At 41.8% G+C, this 18,405-nt stretch overlaps 1 protein-coding gene across 8 annotated transcripts in view; it reads left to right on the plus strand.

Moving 5' to 3' along the window:
• The window catches only part of PIK3R4 (phosphoinositide-3-kinase regulatory subunit 4), a 65,705-nt gene extending 51,949 nt beyond the window's left edge, over positions 1 to 13,756 (plus strand). For all 8 annotated transcript variants that reach the window (XM_053669346.1, XM_053669345.1, XM_037143924.2 and 5 more), the window contains 7 exons: positions 3,338 to 3,502; positions 6,404 to 6,615; positions 8,213 to 8,344; positions 11,011 to 11,111; positions 11,898 to 11,986; positions 12,283 to 12,391; positions 13,188 to 13,756. In XM_053669346.1, the coding sequence (XP_053525321.1) occupies positions 3,338 to 3,502; positions 6,404 to 6,615; positions 8,213 to 8,344; positions 11,011 to 11,111; positions 11,898 to 11,986; positions 12,283 to 12,391; positions 13,188 to 13,358 (979 nt within the window). In that variant the 3' untranslated portion in view covers positions 13,359 to 13,756. The remainder of the gene's footprint in view (positions 1 to 3,337; positions 3,503 to 6,403; positions 6,616 to 8,212; positions 8,345 to 11,010; positions 11,112 to 11,897; positions 11,987 to 12,282; positions 12,392 to 13,187) is intronic.
• Positions 13,757 to 18,405: the final 4,649 nt, after the last annotated feature.

Genomic DNA, 18,405 nt, shown 5'->3' on the forward strand with positions numbered 1-18,405 from the left:
GCACATGCCTGAGAAAGAACCGAGAAGACCCTGAATTCTCACTTCAGGTTGATCTTGAGACTCTGTGCAAGCGAGAAATGAGGGTTAAGGCAGAGTTGTGAACGGCGTTGTTCAAGTTGTGCCACAACACAGACACAGCCTCCACAAAGGAACCCTCAGTTCAAGGCATGCAAAGAAAAGTTGTCCAGTCAGTAGCTGACAACTGAGCTGTCTGAACAAAGACTTCAGAGTGCACACATTAGAAAGAATACAGGCATTATATATACTTAGTACAGGGAAGGCACAAAGTAAATTGCAACAGCATTGGAATTTTATTTCCAAACTTGATACATGTTAATTAGAATGTCCAATTTTGAACAAAAAATTTACAAGTGAAGCAAAGAAAGAGGAAAGTATGGCCTATACACAGGGGGAAAAAGGCAGTCAGTAGAAACTGTACCTTATCATTCCAGACATTGGGTTTACTACATAAAGAATTTAAGTTAGCTATTAAAATATGTTCAAAGAAGTAGAAGAAACTTTGTATTAGGAATTGAAAGTGTGAGAAAAATGTCTCACCATATAGATAATATCCATGAGGAGATAGAAATGAGAAATAGAAAATCTGTATTTGAAAAGTATAACTGAAATGAAAAATTCACTCAAGAGGCTTCATAGCAGATTTCTACTGGTGAGAAATTTCAAGATAGATTAGTTGACATTATCTAGTCAGAGGCACAAAAACTAAAAAAGAGTTAAGAAAGATGAACACTGCCTCAAAGACCTGTGGAATACTATCAAGTGTACCAACATACATATAATAGGAGTCCCAAAAGGCAAAGAAAGAGAAAAAGGAACAGAAAGACTATTTGAAGAAATACGGCTTACAACTCCCCAGGATTGATGGGAAATATTAACATGCATATCTAAGAAGCTCAGTGAAATCCAGGTAGGATAAAAATCGAAGAGAAACACACCAGACACATGATAAGCAAACCATTTAAAGACAAAGAAAGAATCTTGAAAACAATGAGAGAAAAGTGATTCATCATATACAAGAGATCTTCAATAAGGTTAACAGCTGACATTTCATCAGTAATGATGGAAACTGGATGTTAGTGGGATTGTATATTCAAAGTATTGAAAGAAAAAAACTGTCAACTTTTTTTTAATCTGGAAAAAGAGAGAAAGAAGTGAAGACATTCCAAGGTAAATAAAACAGAATTTACTGCTAGCAGGTTTTTTCTAAAAGGAGCTTGTGCCGTAAGGACAGGACACAAGACGGCACCTTGAATCCACGTGAAGAAATAAACAGCATTGCTATAGGTATAACAAATGCAGTATAAATTATTTTTTGCAACTCTTTTTACCTGCTAATTTAAAAGGTGGCCTATAAAGAAAAATTATAAGCCTTCATGAGCTTATGTAAATATGTAATTTATATGACAAAATAGTACAGAGGAGGGAGCAGGGAACAGACATACTGAAGAGAGAAGGGGTTAGGGAAGAGGGGGAGAGAGAATGAGAACAAATGAGAGGGACTGAGCACACTGGCATTTGTCTCTCCCATTACCTATCCCTGGCTCTCTCTATTTGTCTGCCAAACTGGTGAGCCCTTGTAGGTACTGGTTTGAGACATATATCCACAGGAAGATTTACACATAAATGTTTATGGTAGCATTATTCATAGTAGCTAAAAGTGGAAGCTACACAAATGTTCATCAGCTGATGAATGGATAAACAAAATGTGATATATACAAAGGAATAATAATTTGGCCATAAAAAATGGATGAACCTTTGAAAACAGTCTAAATGAAAGCAGCCAGGTATAAATGGCCACATAATGGCCCTGGCCAGTGTGGGTCAGTTGGTTGGACACCATCCTGCAAAGCAGAGGTTGAAGGTTCAATTCCCCACCAGGGCACGTGCCTGGATTGCACGTTTGGCCCCTGTCTGGGCACGTGCGAGAGGCAGCTGATCGATTTTTCTCTCTCGCATCAGTGTTACTTTCCCTTTCTTTCCCCCTCCCCTCTCTCTAAAAAGAAATAAAATCTTAAAAAATAAAACAAAAACCATAAAAGGCCACATAATGCATGATTGTATTTATGTGAAATATTAAAAATAGGCAAATTCATAGAAAATTTAAGGGGGGAAAGGGAGTGACTGCTAGTGGGTGTGAGGTGGCTTTCTTTGGGGTTTCTTAGGAATGACGAAAATATTCTGGAATTAGATACTAATGATATATGCAGAATTCTCTTAATATACTAAAAAATTACTGAATTGCACACTTTAAAAGTTGTACTTTATGGTATGTGAATTGTATCTCAGCCAAGCTGATGTTAAGAAAAAGTAAACTAGAGAGACGTGATTAATTAAAAATATAAAATGCAGTTTTGTATTTGAAAAGCAAATATGCAGAGTTATAATGGAAAGGATGTATAACAAAATATTGTTTTTCTCTGGGTGGTAGAATTGTAATTGTTTTTACTTTTCTATGTTATTTTCTGTATTTCAGTAATCTTTATACATTTAATATGTATTAACTTGTATAGTAAAACAAAATTACAAAATATAGAGATTAATAAATTTGGTGATTAGGGGCTTGTGACCTTTTAGAGTGCAGCTCCTTGGAAGGGCGAGTGTGCAGCCTCAGTGCCTGGTAGTGAAGGAGGGAGTTGGTAGTAATGGGAGCGGCCCTGTGTGAGTCAGATGTTCACAACTTTGGACGTGAAATAAGGAAGGAGGACAGCTTGAGAGGTCAGCATGTCTGTGGCAGAGACTGACTATTACAATGATATTTAGCATTTATGAATGTTTGATAGTTTGAGTTTCACTGTGTCCCAGTTAGGTCTGGGTAGTCCTTATTTTGTAGTTGAGTGAACTGAGATACACAGAGGAGGTTAGGTGGCTTGACCAAGATCATATAGGTCGGCAGTAGTGGACTCAGCTCTGCTTCCTTGCTTCCATGCCAGTGGTTTCCCTGCTGTGCCCAGGCTGCATCTGAGGGATCAGAGAGTCATGAAGGGTGTGTGAGTAGATGTAAGGTACTGCAGGAGTGGAGGGAGAACTGGATCAGGACCACAAGTATGGGAGATCCCGTTGGAAAGGAGGAGGGCCAGCCTTCCTGTGATGGGAGAGACGTGTGTGAAGATGGCAGATCGAAAATACCAGAAGAACAGGCAATTTTGTGGCAGTGCTCTTGGGGGGAGTTTTTGTTTTTGTTAATGAGGTCAGGGAGATGTAATGGACCTCAAAGTAGTAATGTTTTTGTTAATCTCCTGTGGACATTTATTTTAAACAGCAATAATAATACTCTTGTGGCCTTTCAGAAGTGCAATCTTATTTTCCTTTTGTGCAGATCTATTCTTACATATAGCCGAATTGGAGGACGTGTCAAGACCCTCACATTCTGCCAGGGTTCTCACTACTTGGCTGTAGCGTCTGACAACGGTGCTGTCCAGCTTCTTGGAATTGAGGCTTCTAAGCTTCCCAAGTCTCCTAAAATTCATCCTCTACAAAGCAGGTATCTGTCTTGTGTTTTTTAAACTGCATTTAGTGTACTAGCTAATTTAATCCTCCCTCTCCAACGTAGTTCGAATCATTTTAGGGCTTATTGCATTACATTTCTTTTTTTAAGCACATGAAATAAGCTGTGTTTCCAACTCAAATCTACCACATGTAGTTAGTTTCAGAAAACTGTGTCTGCTTGTTTTATTTTCTGCCAGTTTGTCAAAAGATCAGAAGAACAACTTTGAACTTGGGGCTCGTCCCAGTCTGGAATGTGTCTGAATAATCTAATTATCAGTTACAGTTTCTGTCTCAAGTAAAAGCAGAACTCTGGCTGGCTGATTTTGAGAATATGAATGTTTTTCATTAAAGAAAACTCAAATGTTTTCAGCAGTTTGTCACTTGGCATTAAAACCTTTGAAGTTTATGGGAACATGGAATATACTTTCTTCAGATGATTAGCTTATCCTTTAAAAACAAAATACTGGCTAGTTGCACTTGAGAATCTCCTTTATCACTTACATATCGCTATTGCCTACAGATTAAACACTGATGAGGTAGGACATTCAAAGATAAAGCAGAATGATTTTTCAGCTGACCAATATGCTGCTACACACAGGATTCCCGAGACAATTAATATGTTCTGCTCTCTAAGGAACCACAGTCTAGTGGGAGAAGCGGACCAGTGAACAGATGATTTCGGTGCAGTGTGATCATGTGCCCTGTCACAGGGAGGTGGAGACAGCTTTGGGGAATAGGAAAGAAGGCCTGGCGGAGAGGAGGCCAGATGTAAGCTAGCCAGCCAAGTCGGGCGTAGCGGGCAGAGGCGGTGGACCCCATGGGAGGAAGGCAGAATGAGCAGATGCGTATCACTAAGTGGATGATAAGTCAAGGCCATTGGCATAACTGAGGCAGAAAGAGATGTTTGTTGGATCACCAAGGTTTTCATTATTTGTTTGTATGTTTTACTTGTTTTGCCTTTTCAATTAAAAATATGTGTTACTTTTGACACATTCACTAAAGAGATTTGGGTAGCTTTTATCCAGGACATATTGTAAATGGCCTTTAACTAAAAGCATTATCTGCCAGTTTTCTTTAAAATTGTTTCAGCCGAGGGTGACAGCAATATACAGCGGGCTATGTATTGAGTTCTGTGTAAATTAACAAAGAGCTATTGGCAAAACATGTTGGGTGCTGGCAGGACATGCACACGGACACGCTCAGTGTCCGTGTTGGGTGCCTCTCAGCCTAGTCTGCTCTGCAGATGCACGCCGGCCATCTTGGTCGGGAGGTCGTGCCAGCAGGTGTGGGTGGCATCGGGCCCGGCCATGGCATGTGCCCCACAACCAACCAAGGCTCCTTTTCTGTTTGCCTCATCCAGTCCGGTAGGCTGCGGTCATGGCTTTCAGCGATTACAGCTGATGACACCATTTCACACTGTATTTGGCATTCGGACTTTCATAATTGCTTTAGGGGGATATAGTTCATAGTAGAATAGGAATATTAGAATTCATATGAATGTGCATATTAGAATATTGTGGATATAATTATCTAAGATGGATCAGCAAACTAAGCTTGCAGTATGGCCTATAAACTAAGAATTTTCAAAGGTTGTTAAAAAAAATAAAGAACATGTAATTGAGATGTGTGTGAGTTGCAAAGCCTAAAATATAAATTGTCTGACTCTTTACAGTAAATATTTGCTGACTCTTAATCTAAGAGATAAAACTAAATTAGTGTTTGCAGAGATAAAACTAAATCAGTGTGTGCAAAAGCATGATATATATTGATAGAGGAGGCTGGCCAGTAAGTCTGATATTCTTTTTAGTGTAATAATGCCTAAGCTTAAAAACACTTATACCCATATAATGGACTAATACATAAAAAGGAATCATTATTTTGTTACTTTTATATCAGTGATAAAAAGGAGTAAACTATTGACGCAAGCAACAACATCAATGAATCTTAAAATCCTTTTTGTTTTAATGCAAGAAGTCAGGCCTACAATGCTATATATTGTATATTTCCAATTATATGGAATTCTGGGAAACATAAACTTATAAAGAGGAAAACAGATCATCATGTTGCCACAGGCTGGGGTAGGGTCGACTCCAAAGGGGCTGCACAGGGTAATTTGGGGGCGTGAAGTTGTCCCCTGTGGTTCTGTGGTCTCCTTCCCCATAAGGCATAAACTCTGTCTGTCTGTGAGAACATGGGAGGCAAACCCAAACTGAGGGACGTTCTGTAAAATAACCCATTAGTAGTCTTCTACAAGGTCATGAGATAAAGTGAAGGACAGAGAAGCTGTCAGACTGGAGTGGACTAAGCAGATATGACAACTGAATCCCACGTGGTATTTTGGTTTGGATCCTGGCACCGCTAAAGGACACAAGTGCAAAGCCGAGGAAATTCCAATATCTGTTGTATTAGTGTTATACCAGTGTTCATTTCTTAGTTTCAGTAAAAGGTCTGTGGTTTTGTAAGGTATTCCAATAGGGGGGCGGCTGGGTGAAGGGTATAGAGTTACTTAGCGTGCTATTTTGCATCTCTTCTGTAAGTTTAAAATAATTTTTAAAAAGATTTTTAAAATATTTTTTAGAGGAAGGAGAAAGAGAGGGATAGAAACATCGATGTATGGTGGCTTGCCCTGCACTGGGGACCTGGCCTGCAACCCAGGCATGTGTCCTGACTGGGAATCAAACCTGCAACCTTTTGTTTTGCAGGCCCACACTCAAACCACAGAGCCACACCAGCCAGGATTAAAATAATTTTTAAAAAATGCCTTCTCTATCATTGTCCTGATAGACCACAGAGTTTTTATTTCTTGACCATGATTAGATTATAAATTCATCTTAATGGAGACCAGTGGCATGTTTTCTGTAACTGGAAAAGTGTGTGCCTTTTGTGTATTGTTTAGAATTCTGGACCAGAAGGAGGACGGCTGTGTCGTGGATATGCACCACTTCAACTCAGGGGCGCAGTCTGTCCTGGCCTATGCTACCGTGAATGGCTCTCTGGTCGGCTGGGACCTCAGGTCTTCAAGCAACGCGTGGACATTGAAGCACGATCTGAAGTCGGGCCTCATAACCTCCTTCGCGGTGGACATCTACCAGTGCTGGCTCTGCATTGGTACGCTTATTCTCAAACCGTTGGCCAAGGTTTGAATGCCATTAATGTCTGGCTTGCCTCTTTGTGAAAGTTTTCTTCCTTTTTCTTCGTAACTATTATACTCACTTGCAATTTAGGTTTTATTCATTATAAGACAGATTTGGAAGAGTGAAATTAGTATCCCAATGCATAAAACAATTTCCTTTCTCTTTGTTCTTAAAAGAGCCTCTTTATGCTCGTGATAGTGATCAATTTGCTGGCATTCTCTCATTCTGCCAGGGAAGCAGCAGGCTCGGTTTATGAATGGGAGCGTTTCAGTGTAGGCTGACTCACTTTCCATTCCGGTGACCTCAGGCACTGCTCACCTCCTGAGTTTCAGCGTCCTCATCTTCAAAAGGGGTTGGTCCTTTCAAGGGCTGCTGTGAGGATTTAATGAGCGAAAGCGTCTATCCCTGGGCCTAGAACAGGAGGCGAGCCAAAAGGGTGGTTTTCTTGCCTTGTTATTCCTTCCTCCCTCCTTTTCCTCAGAGGCTGGAGATTTACCACATGATTGGTCTCGATTGCTTCTTTCCTCTGTTTCAGTTTTACAGTTTCTCCCCCTCAGGGCTTTGAACCTGCTTCCTGAGGAGGTACTTCTTATTTTTTCCCCACATGGCACTCTTTTTCAGAAGAGTGCCTAAATTTTGGTTTTTAGGTTCCCTAACTTGCATTTATGATTGTGAATATCTGCCTTTCATTTTTATAGAGCTTATATGGAAGGCATTGCTTTTTGCCTTTTGTGTGAATCAACTGCACAGGTACAAGGAGGTGTAATGCCAGGCCTAGAAGAGTGGATGTTAACCACTTAGCATATTAGCAAACAGCAGTGATGGTTCTCAGGCACCCTGACCAGCTGTGAGGAGGGCAGCCAAAGCACCTGTGGCTATTTGAGCCATTGTCCTAGAATGGGCCAGGGTGACAAACAGGGACCCTACTGCCGCTTTTGTCTTTTCCCACCCCCAGTCTCTCCACTGGCGCTGGAGGCCAACACAGGAACACGATCTGGGCCTCTGTCAGGACTCGCTGCCGAGCAGTAGGGTGGACATCGCTCCTTTGGGGTGGGGGCATTCTGCTGTGGGATTCGAGTTGTGGGCAGATGTGCAGGGACTCACTCCAGTTTCTGCTGCGATTGGACACCTGTACCTGTCCCCAGAATGTGGTATAGAAAAGGGCCCATGGAAATGATTGAATCTGGGGATAGCTGCAAAGCTGTTTGCCACTTTGGGATTGGTAAAATGATCGTCGAATGCCAGTAAAACATCTCGAGCATCAAATTCAATTTATTTTCTCTAGATTTTGGGCGGGGGGCGGTTTGTGAGTGCCTTTGGCAGTCTATGACAGTGTCAGTAATTATTCATTTTCAATTTTACTTTTGTTAGACACTTCTGTAGTAGTATTGTGATAAGTACTTTATCTCTTTGTTATTTAATAATTAAAGGTGCTACTTGAAACTGGGAGACACCTTTTTGAGAACCAAGTCTTTTAGCTTCATACAAAGCTGATGCTTTTTACTATTTGTATCAATGTAGCTTAATATGCTTTAACTATTAGATGGTAATTTTTTTTGTTCCCCTTCAAGGTACAAGCAGTGGTACCATGGCGTGTTGGGATATGAGGTTCCAGTTGCCAATCTCCAGTCACTGTCATCCTTCCAGGGCTCGAATCAGGCGCCTCTCAATGCACCCACTGTATCAGTCCTGGGTGATTGCAGGTAAATTCACCCTGGCTGGCTTTCAGCTGTGGGGAGATTTTCTTAGTGCATAATACCCTGCTGCCAAGAATCATGTCCTTATTAGCATTTTTACTTTACATATGAACAGAGTGTTTGATTTTGTTCTGTTTTGATTATGGAAGTTTCTGCCATTGATATCTCTCTGTCAATTCATAGTTACTGTATTTCAAAGTGATCAAATCAGTCACCACATCATGTTCTGTTCTGTCTGCCGCCCTTTCCCCTTCATTTGTTTTTTTCTCTTATATCCATATCTTTTTAAAGCTGCCACCACCTTCCTATAAATCTTAGAGACCTTGATACATCCCTGTCAGTTGCCATTTCTTTTTGATCTGTTTCTGGCAAGCTTCCTTACCTTTCTCTCCCCTCTCCTCACTGGGCATTAGAATTTTCTTGTACAGATTCTTAGGTAGGTCTTTGAAACTCACTTTTATTATCTTCCAAATGTAGTTAAAAATATTTACCTAGCGGAGTTGTAAGAATTTGAGATAACACATAGTAAGCACATAGCCTCGGGCAGAATTAGTGCTTGCTAAATACAGGTCGAGTTAGTCTTAGGTTTCCTCCATGGTCCTCTCGAATCTAGGTCCCTCCTCACCCACACAGCCCATCTCAGGAAGTGGCAGCTCTTTAATGCTCGGTGCTCAGAGGGCATGCTTGTGTCATGCTTGATTCTTCTTTCTTTCTTAACCCAGCAGCCAGTCATATGTATCTTATCTTAAAATATGTTCAGAATCTGACCACTTTTTACTGTCTCCATCGCTCTCTGCCTAGTCCAAACCACCATAATCTTTCATTCCTATTCGTGTGGCATCCTTACCTCTTAAGACTGTTCTTTCTTCTGCTCAGGCCTGCCAGTGGCTTCTCATTCTAAGTAACAGGCAAACTCCTCCCTGTGGCCCAGAGGCTTTGAGATTTGCCCCTTTGAGACCTTGATAAAGTCAGGGTTCCAGCAGGGAACAGATGGTATACCCAAGGTAGGATCGTTTGAGGAGGATTTGTTTCCAAAGGTGTGGGTGCCGGGCATCATAAAGGATTGTGCAGTAAAACAGGCTAGTACCGGCAGATCAGCCAGCAGTAGAAAGGCAGGAGGGGTGGCGACTGGAATGTGGAAGTTGAGTAGAGAAGCCTGCCGTGGGAGGAGCAGTGATTCTGTGAGGGGACAGTCACTGACTTGACTTCCATCCATTCCCTCATCTCTCACTGGGGCCGCCATAGGACTATGTTAGTTTCCTGTGACTGCTGTAGCAAATGACCACATATTTGGTAGCCTAACACAAGTTTATTCTCTAACAGTACTGGAGGCCAGAAGTTTGGAATGAGTTTGGCTGAACCGAAATCCAGGTGGTGGTAGGGCCTAGGGGAGGATCCATTCCTTTGCCCTTTCCTCCTCCTAAAGCTGTGAGCCGGGGCTCATGACCCCTCCTGCTGTCCTCTGAACTAGCACCACAGCATCGTGCTTCGTCGGCAGATCGCCTCCCTCTTGTGAGGACACTTTTGTTTGCATGTAGGGCTCACTTGGACCATCCAGGATAAACCCCCCTTTTCCGTCTTAAGGTCCTTGATCACATCTGAAAAGTCACATCCACAGGCTCTAGAGACGAAGACTTGGTTATTTGGGCTGGGGGTCAGTTAGCTTACTACAGGCCAGAGTCATCTAGAAGCTAGGAGCCTATTGATGTGGTTCACGTGGGTCAGCCTGAGAGTGGCCAGTGGGTGTGACGGCACCGCTGCCCCTTTTCTGCTGCCTCCCCACTCAGTCTGCCCCAGGGAGGCTGGCCTGGCTCTTTCCTTGGACAAAAAGCATGTTTCTCCTTCACAGCCTTTGCATATTCTTGGTTTGTTGTCCCCACTGGTATGTAAATGCCATGAAACAAAATTATTGGGAAATTGTTTGCCTTTTTTCCTTCAGTGCCTAGGACAGTGACTCTCTCCTAGAAAATATTGGTGGTTTGATTAATATGAATGAAGCCTGGGGTATTGTCACTCCTGATGCTCAAAAACAGGGGTAACATCCGTCTCTGTCAGGCCTGCAGCTTCCTGTTGTGTAATCTGCCTTCTCCCATCTTTTCTCTTTGTGCCTTCATCTCCCACTCCTCCTCCTCAAGATGTGCTTCAGTCAGACCGGCTACCACCTGTGCTTCCCCCAAAACATGCAGAGATTTTGGGGTTTTGCTCATTCTGTCTGCCCCCCCGTACCTGTCCAGCGTGACTCGTCCCCTCAGCCCCGGTGCAGACCTCTCCATGAGGCAGCCCTTACCCACTGGATGTGATCTTTTCCTTTCCTGAGTTCAGGTGGACCTTTGTCGTTCTCCCTTTTTGCTTTCACTGTCTTACACTTTATATGTTTTCTCTACTTCTGGACTGTAGATTTCTTGAGGGAAGACCGTTTATGATTTCACTTTCCACTCCACAATTCTTTCCACTTAGACACCAGTGGAGACTGGTAGGCTATTAAAAACACCTCTTTTTTTTTTGCACTCCAGTGTGGTGCGACAGGGTCACATGTTATTTGAAAGTACCAGTGAGCATTTCTTGCAGGGTTGGAGAAAATAGAAGTGGGTATAAACTGACCTGGATTATCTGCCAAGATGTGAGTGCAGAGTTCTCACCTGAGCGTGGGCTCCGGCCTTTGTCCCCCGCAGCTGTTCAGGGCAACAACGAGGTGTCGATGTGGGACATGGAGACCGGCGACAGAAGATTCACCCTCTGGGCCAGCAGCGCGCCGCCACTTTCTGAGTTACAGGTTTGACTCATTTTTTATTATAAAAGCCAATAAATTTCCCACCTCCCTTCAGATATTTACCAAATGTGATGTCTGCTGGGCTTTTTGGTTATGTTCTCAGTAAGTTTGAGGTGGCAGCGGGGAGCTTGCCGGTTCCTTAGGCCGACCGGTGTCTGCCCGTGGCAGGTTCGGTCGCTCCCTCTGTCACATTCGTCATGTCTCTTTAGAGCTCCAGGCTGATGTTTAGATCATTTAAAAAAAGGAATGTGATACTCTTGCATACACTTTTGTTTTTACCGCAGTTTTTGGACTGTCAGATGCACTTAGGTTTTAGAGGAAGAATATAGGAAAAAAATTTTTTGAAGCAAAAAATGTGGTAAAATATTTCATAACATAATATTTCACCAATGTAAATGTAAACTCAACAGCAGCATTAACCACCATTATTCCTCCCAAATTTGGGGGGGTGGGGAGTGCATCTTATAGTCTGGAAAATACGGTAATTGTCATATTGCCAAGAAAAGTAGGAAAGATTTTTTTTTGTCTCCTCTTGTTGGGGTGGGGTCCTCTTCATCCAAAGTAGAAACTTTTAGGAAGCTGAATCGTCTTTGCCTCTTTATTCAGAACAATACAAAGCAAATGCATTTTAAAGTCCCAAGGAAAGACATTTTTAAGACATATATGATCAGTCTCTCATTTCTTTTGTTAACCAGGTGCCTATAAAGCCACTGACAATCGATTTATATCTAGAAATGGCACCGTGGAATACACTGGTGCCTTTTATTTGACTCATTTCTTCCTTTTAAGCCTTCTCCTCACAGTGTTCATGGTATCTACTGTAGTCCTGCAGATGGGAACCCTATCCTGCTCACAGCTGGCTCAGACATGAAAATAAGGTATGGTGTCTGGTAAAGAATACTTTATGCGGCAGCTAAAAGCAGGGTGGTAAAATGTGGATCGATACTGACACTGGTGTTACTTATTTTTCACATTAGCAATAATGTTTAAAGTCATCCACATCTTGCCAGGACAGCTGTTCGTACTTCATTTGTAATTAATTGTATGCTGTTCTGGTAAAACCTCTTTTCCTAATGCGAGAGAAAATAAGCTGCACATTGGTAAATGGAAGCCAGTGATCACTGGTTCCTTCCCTTCTCCCTCAGAGTCTCACTGTTTGTTTTCTGTTCCCCAGGTTCTGGGACTTGGTGTACCCAGAGAGGTCGTACGTTGTCGCAGGAAGTACTAGTTCTCCGTCTGTGTCCTACTACAGGAAAATCATCGAAGGCACCGAGGTCGTCCAGGTACATGCAGTCTTTTTTCTTGTAGCTCGACTTTCGTAAACACTGAGTTGATTAAACTGAGTAGCACTATTTCTTCAGGTTTAAGGAATGTTTATTTTCTCTTGACTTCTTTATTATACTATAAATCACTCAATTTAAAGAGTAATTATTATACTATAAATCACTCAATTTAAAGAGTAAATTTTTTAAAATTAAAAAAGTGCACATGTAAGTATACTACTTGAAGTAAGCACTTTATACCTTGCTCAGTCCCTAAAGCTGCTTCCTTGTAAAGTTATTATTTTCCTTAAACTCATCCAGCTAGTAAACAGCAAAGCTGAAATTCAAATCTGGCTCTTGGCACTCTAAAACTTGAGTCAGACAAACACTTCAAATGAGGTTAACCTATCTGAAAGGGCCTGGGTCTGAGTAAGTGCCCAATCAGTACAGGAGAGCGTGCTTCCTCACGACAGATGAGGATGAGCTTCAGAAATGCTAACCGTCCGATCTGTATTCATGTCCACATTCTGTTCATTTATACCTCTTAATACGTGCTTTCGACAAAGGTATTGTGCATAGATTAGCCTGTTTCTAAGTGGCTCTTCATGGAATCTAATGACCGGAAGCCTAGAGTGTCACGTTGGACTCTTTGTAGTCCTTTTGCTCAGTGTGTCTGTGAAAGAATGGCTGCTTCACCAAGAGCTGTCAGCTCCAACAACATACAGGATACCCCAAGAGCAAGAATACTTACGAGAGGTAGAATGTGGTATAGGCCTTTAATGTCTGGCTTTCCCCTTGACTTTTAACCATGAAACAGGAAATTCAGAATAAGCGGAAGGTGGGACCGAGTGATGACACCCCGCGGAGGGGCCCCGAGTCTCTGCCTGTGAGACATCACGACATCATCACAGACGTCGCCACATTCCAGACAACCCAGGGCTTCATTGTAACTGCTTCTAGGGATGGGATTGTTAAGGTGTGGAAATGAGAACCCAGCAACTTATATAATTTGTATAAACTGTAACTCTAGAGAAAAGGTATATTTAGAGAAAAGAAGTGAGAATTGATCCCTTGGCTTAGTTTTCAAAATCCTGTCTCTATATTAATGTTTCACAGTAAAATAAATCCCACTCAAGGTACTTATAGAAGTTGCATTCATTAGTACACTTATGCATAACTCTGTGAGATTCAGCCAGATTTCTTGGACTTTTCATTGTATATATCACAGAGGTGAATTTAAAATGCTAAGACTTATATGATCTCAGTTTACTTTGTATTGAAAAAAGATGGTTATAATCTATTGGGTTATAATCTATTGTCTACGTTAACACATTTTTGCTATTAAAATGCTATTTCAAAGCAGCCAATAAACTGCATTCAAGCATCTTGGGGGTTCTAATTTGTTTCTGGTGGTGATTTTAACAGAAAATTTTGGCAGAAGTCTAAACCCTCTGGCAGCATTTGTTTTGAAGAAATGGACTCGATGTCACAAAGAATCAGTGACAAGACTAGGCCTTCCCCTCAAATCTGCGAACTGTCCGCATCGTGCTCTTCCTGGGTGTTCATGGTCCGCCTTGTAAGTTACTTCACCCCATAGACGTGAGTGTCAGCGTCCGAAATGAGCCTCCTCAGCCCTCATTACTGTTTTCTTACAGGCTCTGTTGTAACTTCTAAAACTTGGCCCAACAGCTTGCTTTTATCCAGTGTAGATTATTTATTAAATGCATGAGAAAGACAAAAAATAAAAGCATTAAGCTGTTAACGTGCCAAAATGTATATTTTTAAAAGACTGGAATTGGTCTTTCCCCATAAGCTGTAGCCTTCAAGGTGGTTGATTATTGTTTGTGCACGAACCTGATTCTTTTCCACATTTAGTTGTCATCCACTTGCAGGAGGGTTTGTGGCATTCAAAATATTTTAGTTTGGAATTACTTACATGAGTCTGTGAAACTAAAAAGTTGAGTAGTTGAGTCTGGGGAAAATACTACTGGTTTAAGAAATGATCCAAAAATTTGAATTGCTGTAATCTATACCGTAGTAATGGGACATGACAGTTTTCAATGATTTGTCTGGGTTCACACGTCGGTGCACTTAGTGTTCAGACAGGCAAACAACAGACCATCAGAAAATCCTGTCATTCAGAAGGGTCAGCAAGGGGGAGGGTCCAGGACGGTGGCCTAGGAATACCTCCGTATCCTCTACACAGAGAGCAGTTCTAGCTTCTTCACAACAAATGAGCAAGGGACCACTTAGATACAGGAGCCCCACCTTGATGGGGGGCCTGCGTGAGCAGCAGGCTTGCCTGCCCTGGGAGACAGTGATAAAAACAGCGATTTAAAGGGCACCAAGATTGTACATGGGGGAAAAAACCAAAAAGCATTTACTTACCCCAAGGTGCCTGCTGAACAGGGGTGGAACTGTGGGAACTTGGGAATCAGAGGTACCAGTGGGCGCCTTTGTTTACCTTCCCCCTCCACCTAAATACGGGAGGGAGCTAGGTCCACGCACTCTAGCAGCCCTGTGATGCCTCCCTGGTCCCCTTGGCCGGCAACTGTGCAGCTGCTGCCCAGCGGCCCCCCAGGGCCTTGCACCTCAGAATGCCTGCTGCAGGGCACCTGTGCCAGCCCTCGGAGGCCCGTACCTCTGGCACCGAGGGCACCTCACTCGCCCGCATAGCTCTAGCCAGCCTGTGAAAATTGCCCAGCACGCAATTTACACAGAGGTTGCGTCTACACAAGGCCACTCCTTCAAGATCAGGAGAGAGAGTTGTTTTTTCTGATTCGAAGTATAAACACAGAAAGTTAAGTAAAATGAAAAGACAATATTTTTCAAAAGGAACAAGGAAAAACATAAAAACCCTCAAAGAGTAGTACTTTGCATGATAAAGAATTCAAAGTTACAGTCATAAGGATGCTCATTGAATTTGGGAGAATACGGCAACTTAGGGAGAACTTCAAAAAAGAGTTAGAATATATAATAAAGAACCAGCCTGTCGACCAAAGGGTCGCCGGTTTGATTTCTAGTCAGGGCACATGCCTGGGTTGCAGGCCAGGTCCCCAGTTAGGGGGTGCACAACTCCCTCCCCCCTCACTAAAAATAAATAAAAAATCTTTAATAAAGAACGAATCAGATCTGAAGAGTGTAACAGCTGAAATGCATTGAAAAAACACTAGAGGAAATCAAAAGCAGGTAACACAGTTAAACAGATTAGTAACTTGGAGGACACAATAGTGGAAATCACCCAATCAAAACGGCCAAAGAAAAAATAATCTTAAAAAATGAGGATAGTTGAAGGGACACCTGGGATAACATTGAGCACAGTCACATTTGTATTTGAAGTGTCCCAGAAAGAGAAGAGAAGGGGCACAATCCTTATTTGAGGAAATAATGACTGAAAACTTTACTAACCTGGGGAAGCAAACAGATTTCCAGGTGCAAAGTGCTCAGCGAGTTCCAAGCAGAATGAACCCAGAGAGTCACAGCGAGGCACTGTCTCGTACAGCGGGAATCCCGTAGGGCGGGGGTGTCAGACTCGTCTTCACCAGGGGCCACATCAGCCTCACGGGTGCCTTCAAAGGGCCAGATGTCATCGCAGGACTGTATAAACGTAACTACTCCTTAACGAGGGGCGAGGAGCTCGGCACTGCTGCCGGGGGGAGACAAGGTGCTGGGCTGGGTGGAAGGCCGGATTTGGCCCGCAGGCCTTGTCTTTGCCACCTGTGCCATAAGGCTCTCAGCTGATTTCCCAGAAACCATAGGCCAGAAAGGAGTGGCATGACATACAGACATTTCAAGTGCTGAAAGGAAGGAAACGACAACCTAGAATACTCGACCTGGGGAGGTTATTGTTCAGGATTGAAGAAGAGAGCATTTCCAAGACAGCAAAACTAAAGGAGTTCCACGCTGGCTTTATGGTAAATATTAAAGGGTTTTTTTTTTTTTTTTTTAAGCAGAAAAATGAAGAGTCAAGTCTAACTACAAATGTAGTTAGGGGACACAAAACTGTAAAAAGATACAAACTGTGACGACAAAAACTGGGCGGGGGCAGTCAAAATGAAGTGTTTAGAGTGCATTCAAACGTAAGTGCCCGTCAGCTTAAAACACACCACTGGATACAGAGTGATGTATATGAACCTCATGGTAATGACAAACCAAAAACCTACAAGAGGTCTACACAGAACATAAAGAGAAGGGGACCCAAACAATACTAAAAAAACCCTAGCAAACCACAGGGAAAGAAATCACGACAAGAAGGAACAGAGAACTACAAAAACCACTAAAGACAATGCACAAAATGGCTATAAGTAAATATCAATAATTAAGTGTAAATGGACTAACTGCTCCAATAAAAAGACATGGGGTAGCTGAATGGGTAATAAGATAAGACCCATTTATATGCTGCCAACAAGAGACTAATTTCAGATCGAAAGGCACACAAGACTGAAAATGAAGGGTTGGCAAAAGATATTCTATGCAAATAGAAATGAAAAGAGGGCTGGGATAGTGAAATGCCAATGACATTTCCCACAGCAGTATTACAAATAATCTAATACTTGCAACAGATAAAATAGACTTTAAAACATACTGTAAAAGATCAAGAAGGGTACTATATAATGATAAAGGGGTCAGTCCCTTTTATCATTATAAAGGGAAGAGGATGTAACAAGTATACATACATTCAGTACAGGAGCACCTAAATTCGATAAATATTACCAACCATAAAGGTCATTGACTCAATGCAAATTGACAGGAACATAATAGTAGGGGACTGTAATACCCCACTCACATCAATGGATCATTCAGACAGAAAATCAAGGAAACAGTGGCCTTAAATGACATGTTAGACCAAATGAACTTAATAGCTATTTATAGAACATTTCATCCCCAGACTGCAGAATACGAGTGGACATGGGACATTTTCCAGGATAGACCATATTGGGCCACAGAATAAGTCTCAATAAACTCACGAAGACAAATCAACTATATTTTATGACCACAACATACTGAAGTAGAAATCAATTATAAGAAGGAAACATACAAAGTGCTATTAGACCAATGGATCAAAGAAGAAATAGAAAAAAATATTGAGACAAAATGGAAACAAAACTTTCTAAAATCTGGGATTCAGCACAAGTAGTTACAAGAAGGAAACTTACAGCAGTACAGGCTTACCTTATACAACAATGGAAATCCCAAATAAACAAGCTAGCTTTACAACTGAAGGAACTAGAAAAAGAACAAAGCCCAAAGTAGGTGAAAAGTAACAACAATAAAAAATAGAGTGGAGTGGAAATAAATAAAAAGGAGACTTAAAAAACAAGATCAATGAAACTAAGAGCTGGTTCTTTGAAAAGAGAAAATTAACAAACCTTTAGCCAGAGTTATCAAGAAAATAACCCAAATAAAATCAGAAATGAAAGAGAAGTTACAACTGATGCCACAGAAACACAAAGGGTCATAAAAATACTGTGCCAGGCCCTGGCTGGTGTAGCTCAGTGGATTGAGCGCAGGCCTGGGAATCAAGCAACCACGGTTTGATTCCCAGTCAGGGCACATGCCTAGGTTGCAGGCCAGTTCCCAGCAGGGGACACACAAGAGGCAACCATACACTGATCTCTCTCTCCCTCTCCCCTTCCCCTCTGAAGATAAATAAAATTTTTTTAAAACAGCTAAAAAAAAATACTGTGCCAACAAATTGGACAATCTAGAAGAAACAGACAAACTCCTAGAAAAATACAACCTTCTCAGACTGGACAAGGGAAAAAATAGAAAATTTGAACAGACTATTAGTAATGAAATTGAATCAGTAACAAAATTGAATCAGTAACAAAATCAACTCTGAACAGACTATATTAGTAAGGAAATTGAACCAACAAAAGTTTAGGACGGAGTAGCTTCATAGGTAAATTCTATTGAGCATGAATAGAAAAAAGAAAACCTATATTTTTCAAGCTATTCTGAAAAATTCAAGAGGAAGGGACACTTCCAAACTGTTTCTGTGAAGCCAGCATTACCCTGATACCAAACCAGACGAA

This window comes from Artibeus jamaicensis, unplaced genomic scaffold (assembly GCF_021234435.1).
Source record: "Artibeus jamaicensis isolate MK-2021 breed Jamaican fruit bat unplaced genomic scaffold, CSHL_Jam_final contig_519, whole genome shotgun sequence".
Taxonomy (NCBI): domain Eukaryota; kingdom Metazoa; phylum Chordata; class Mammalia; order Chiroptera; family Phyllostomidae; genus Artibeus; species Artibeus jamaicensis.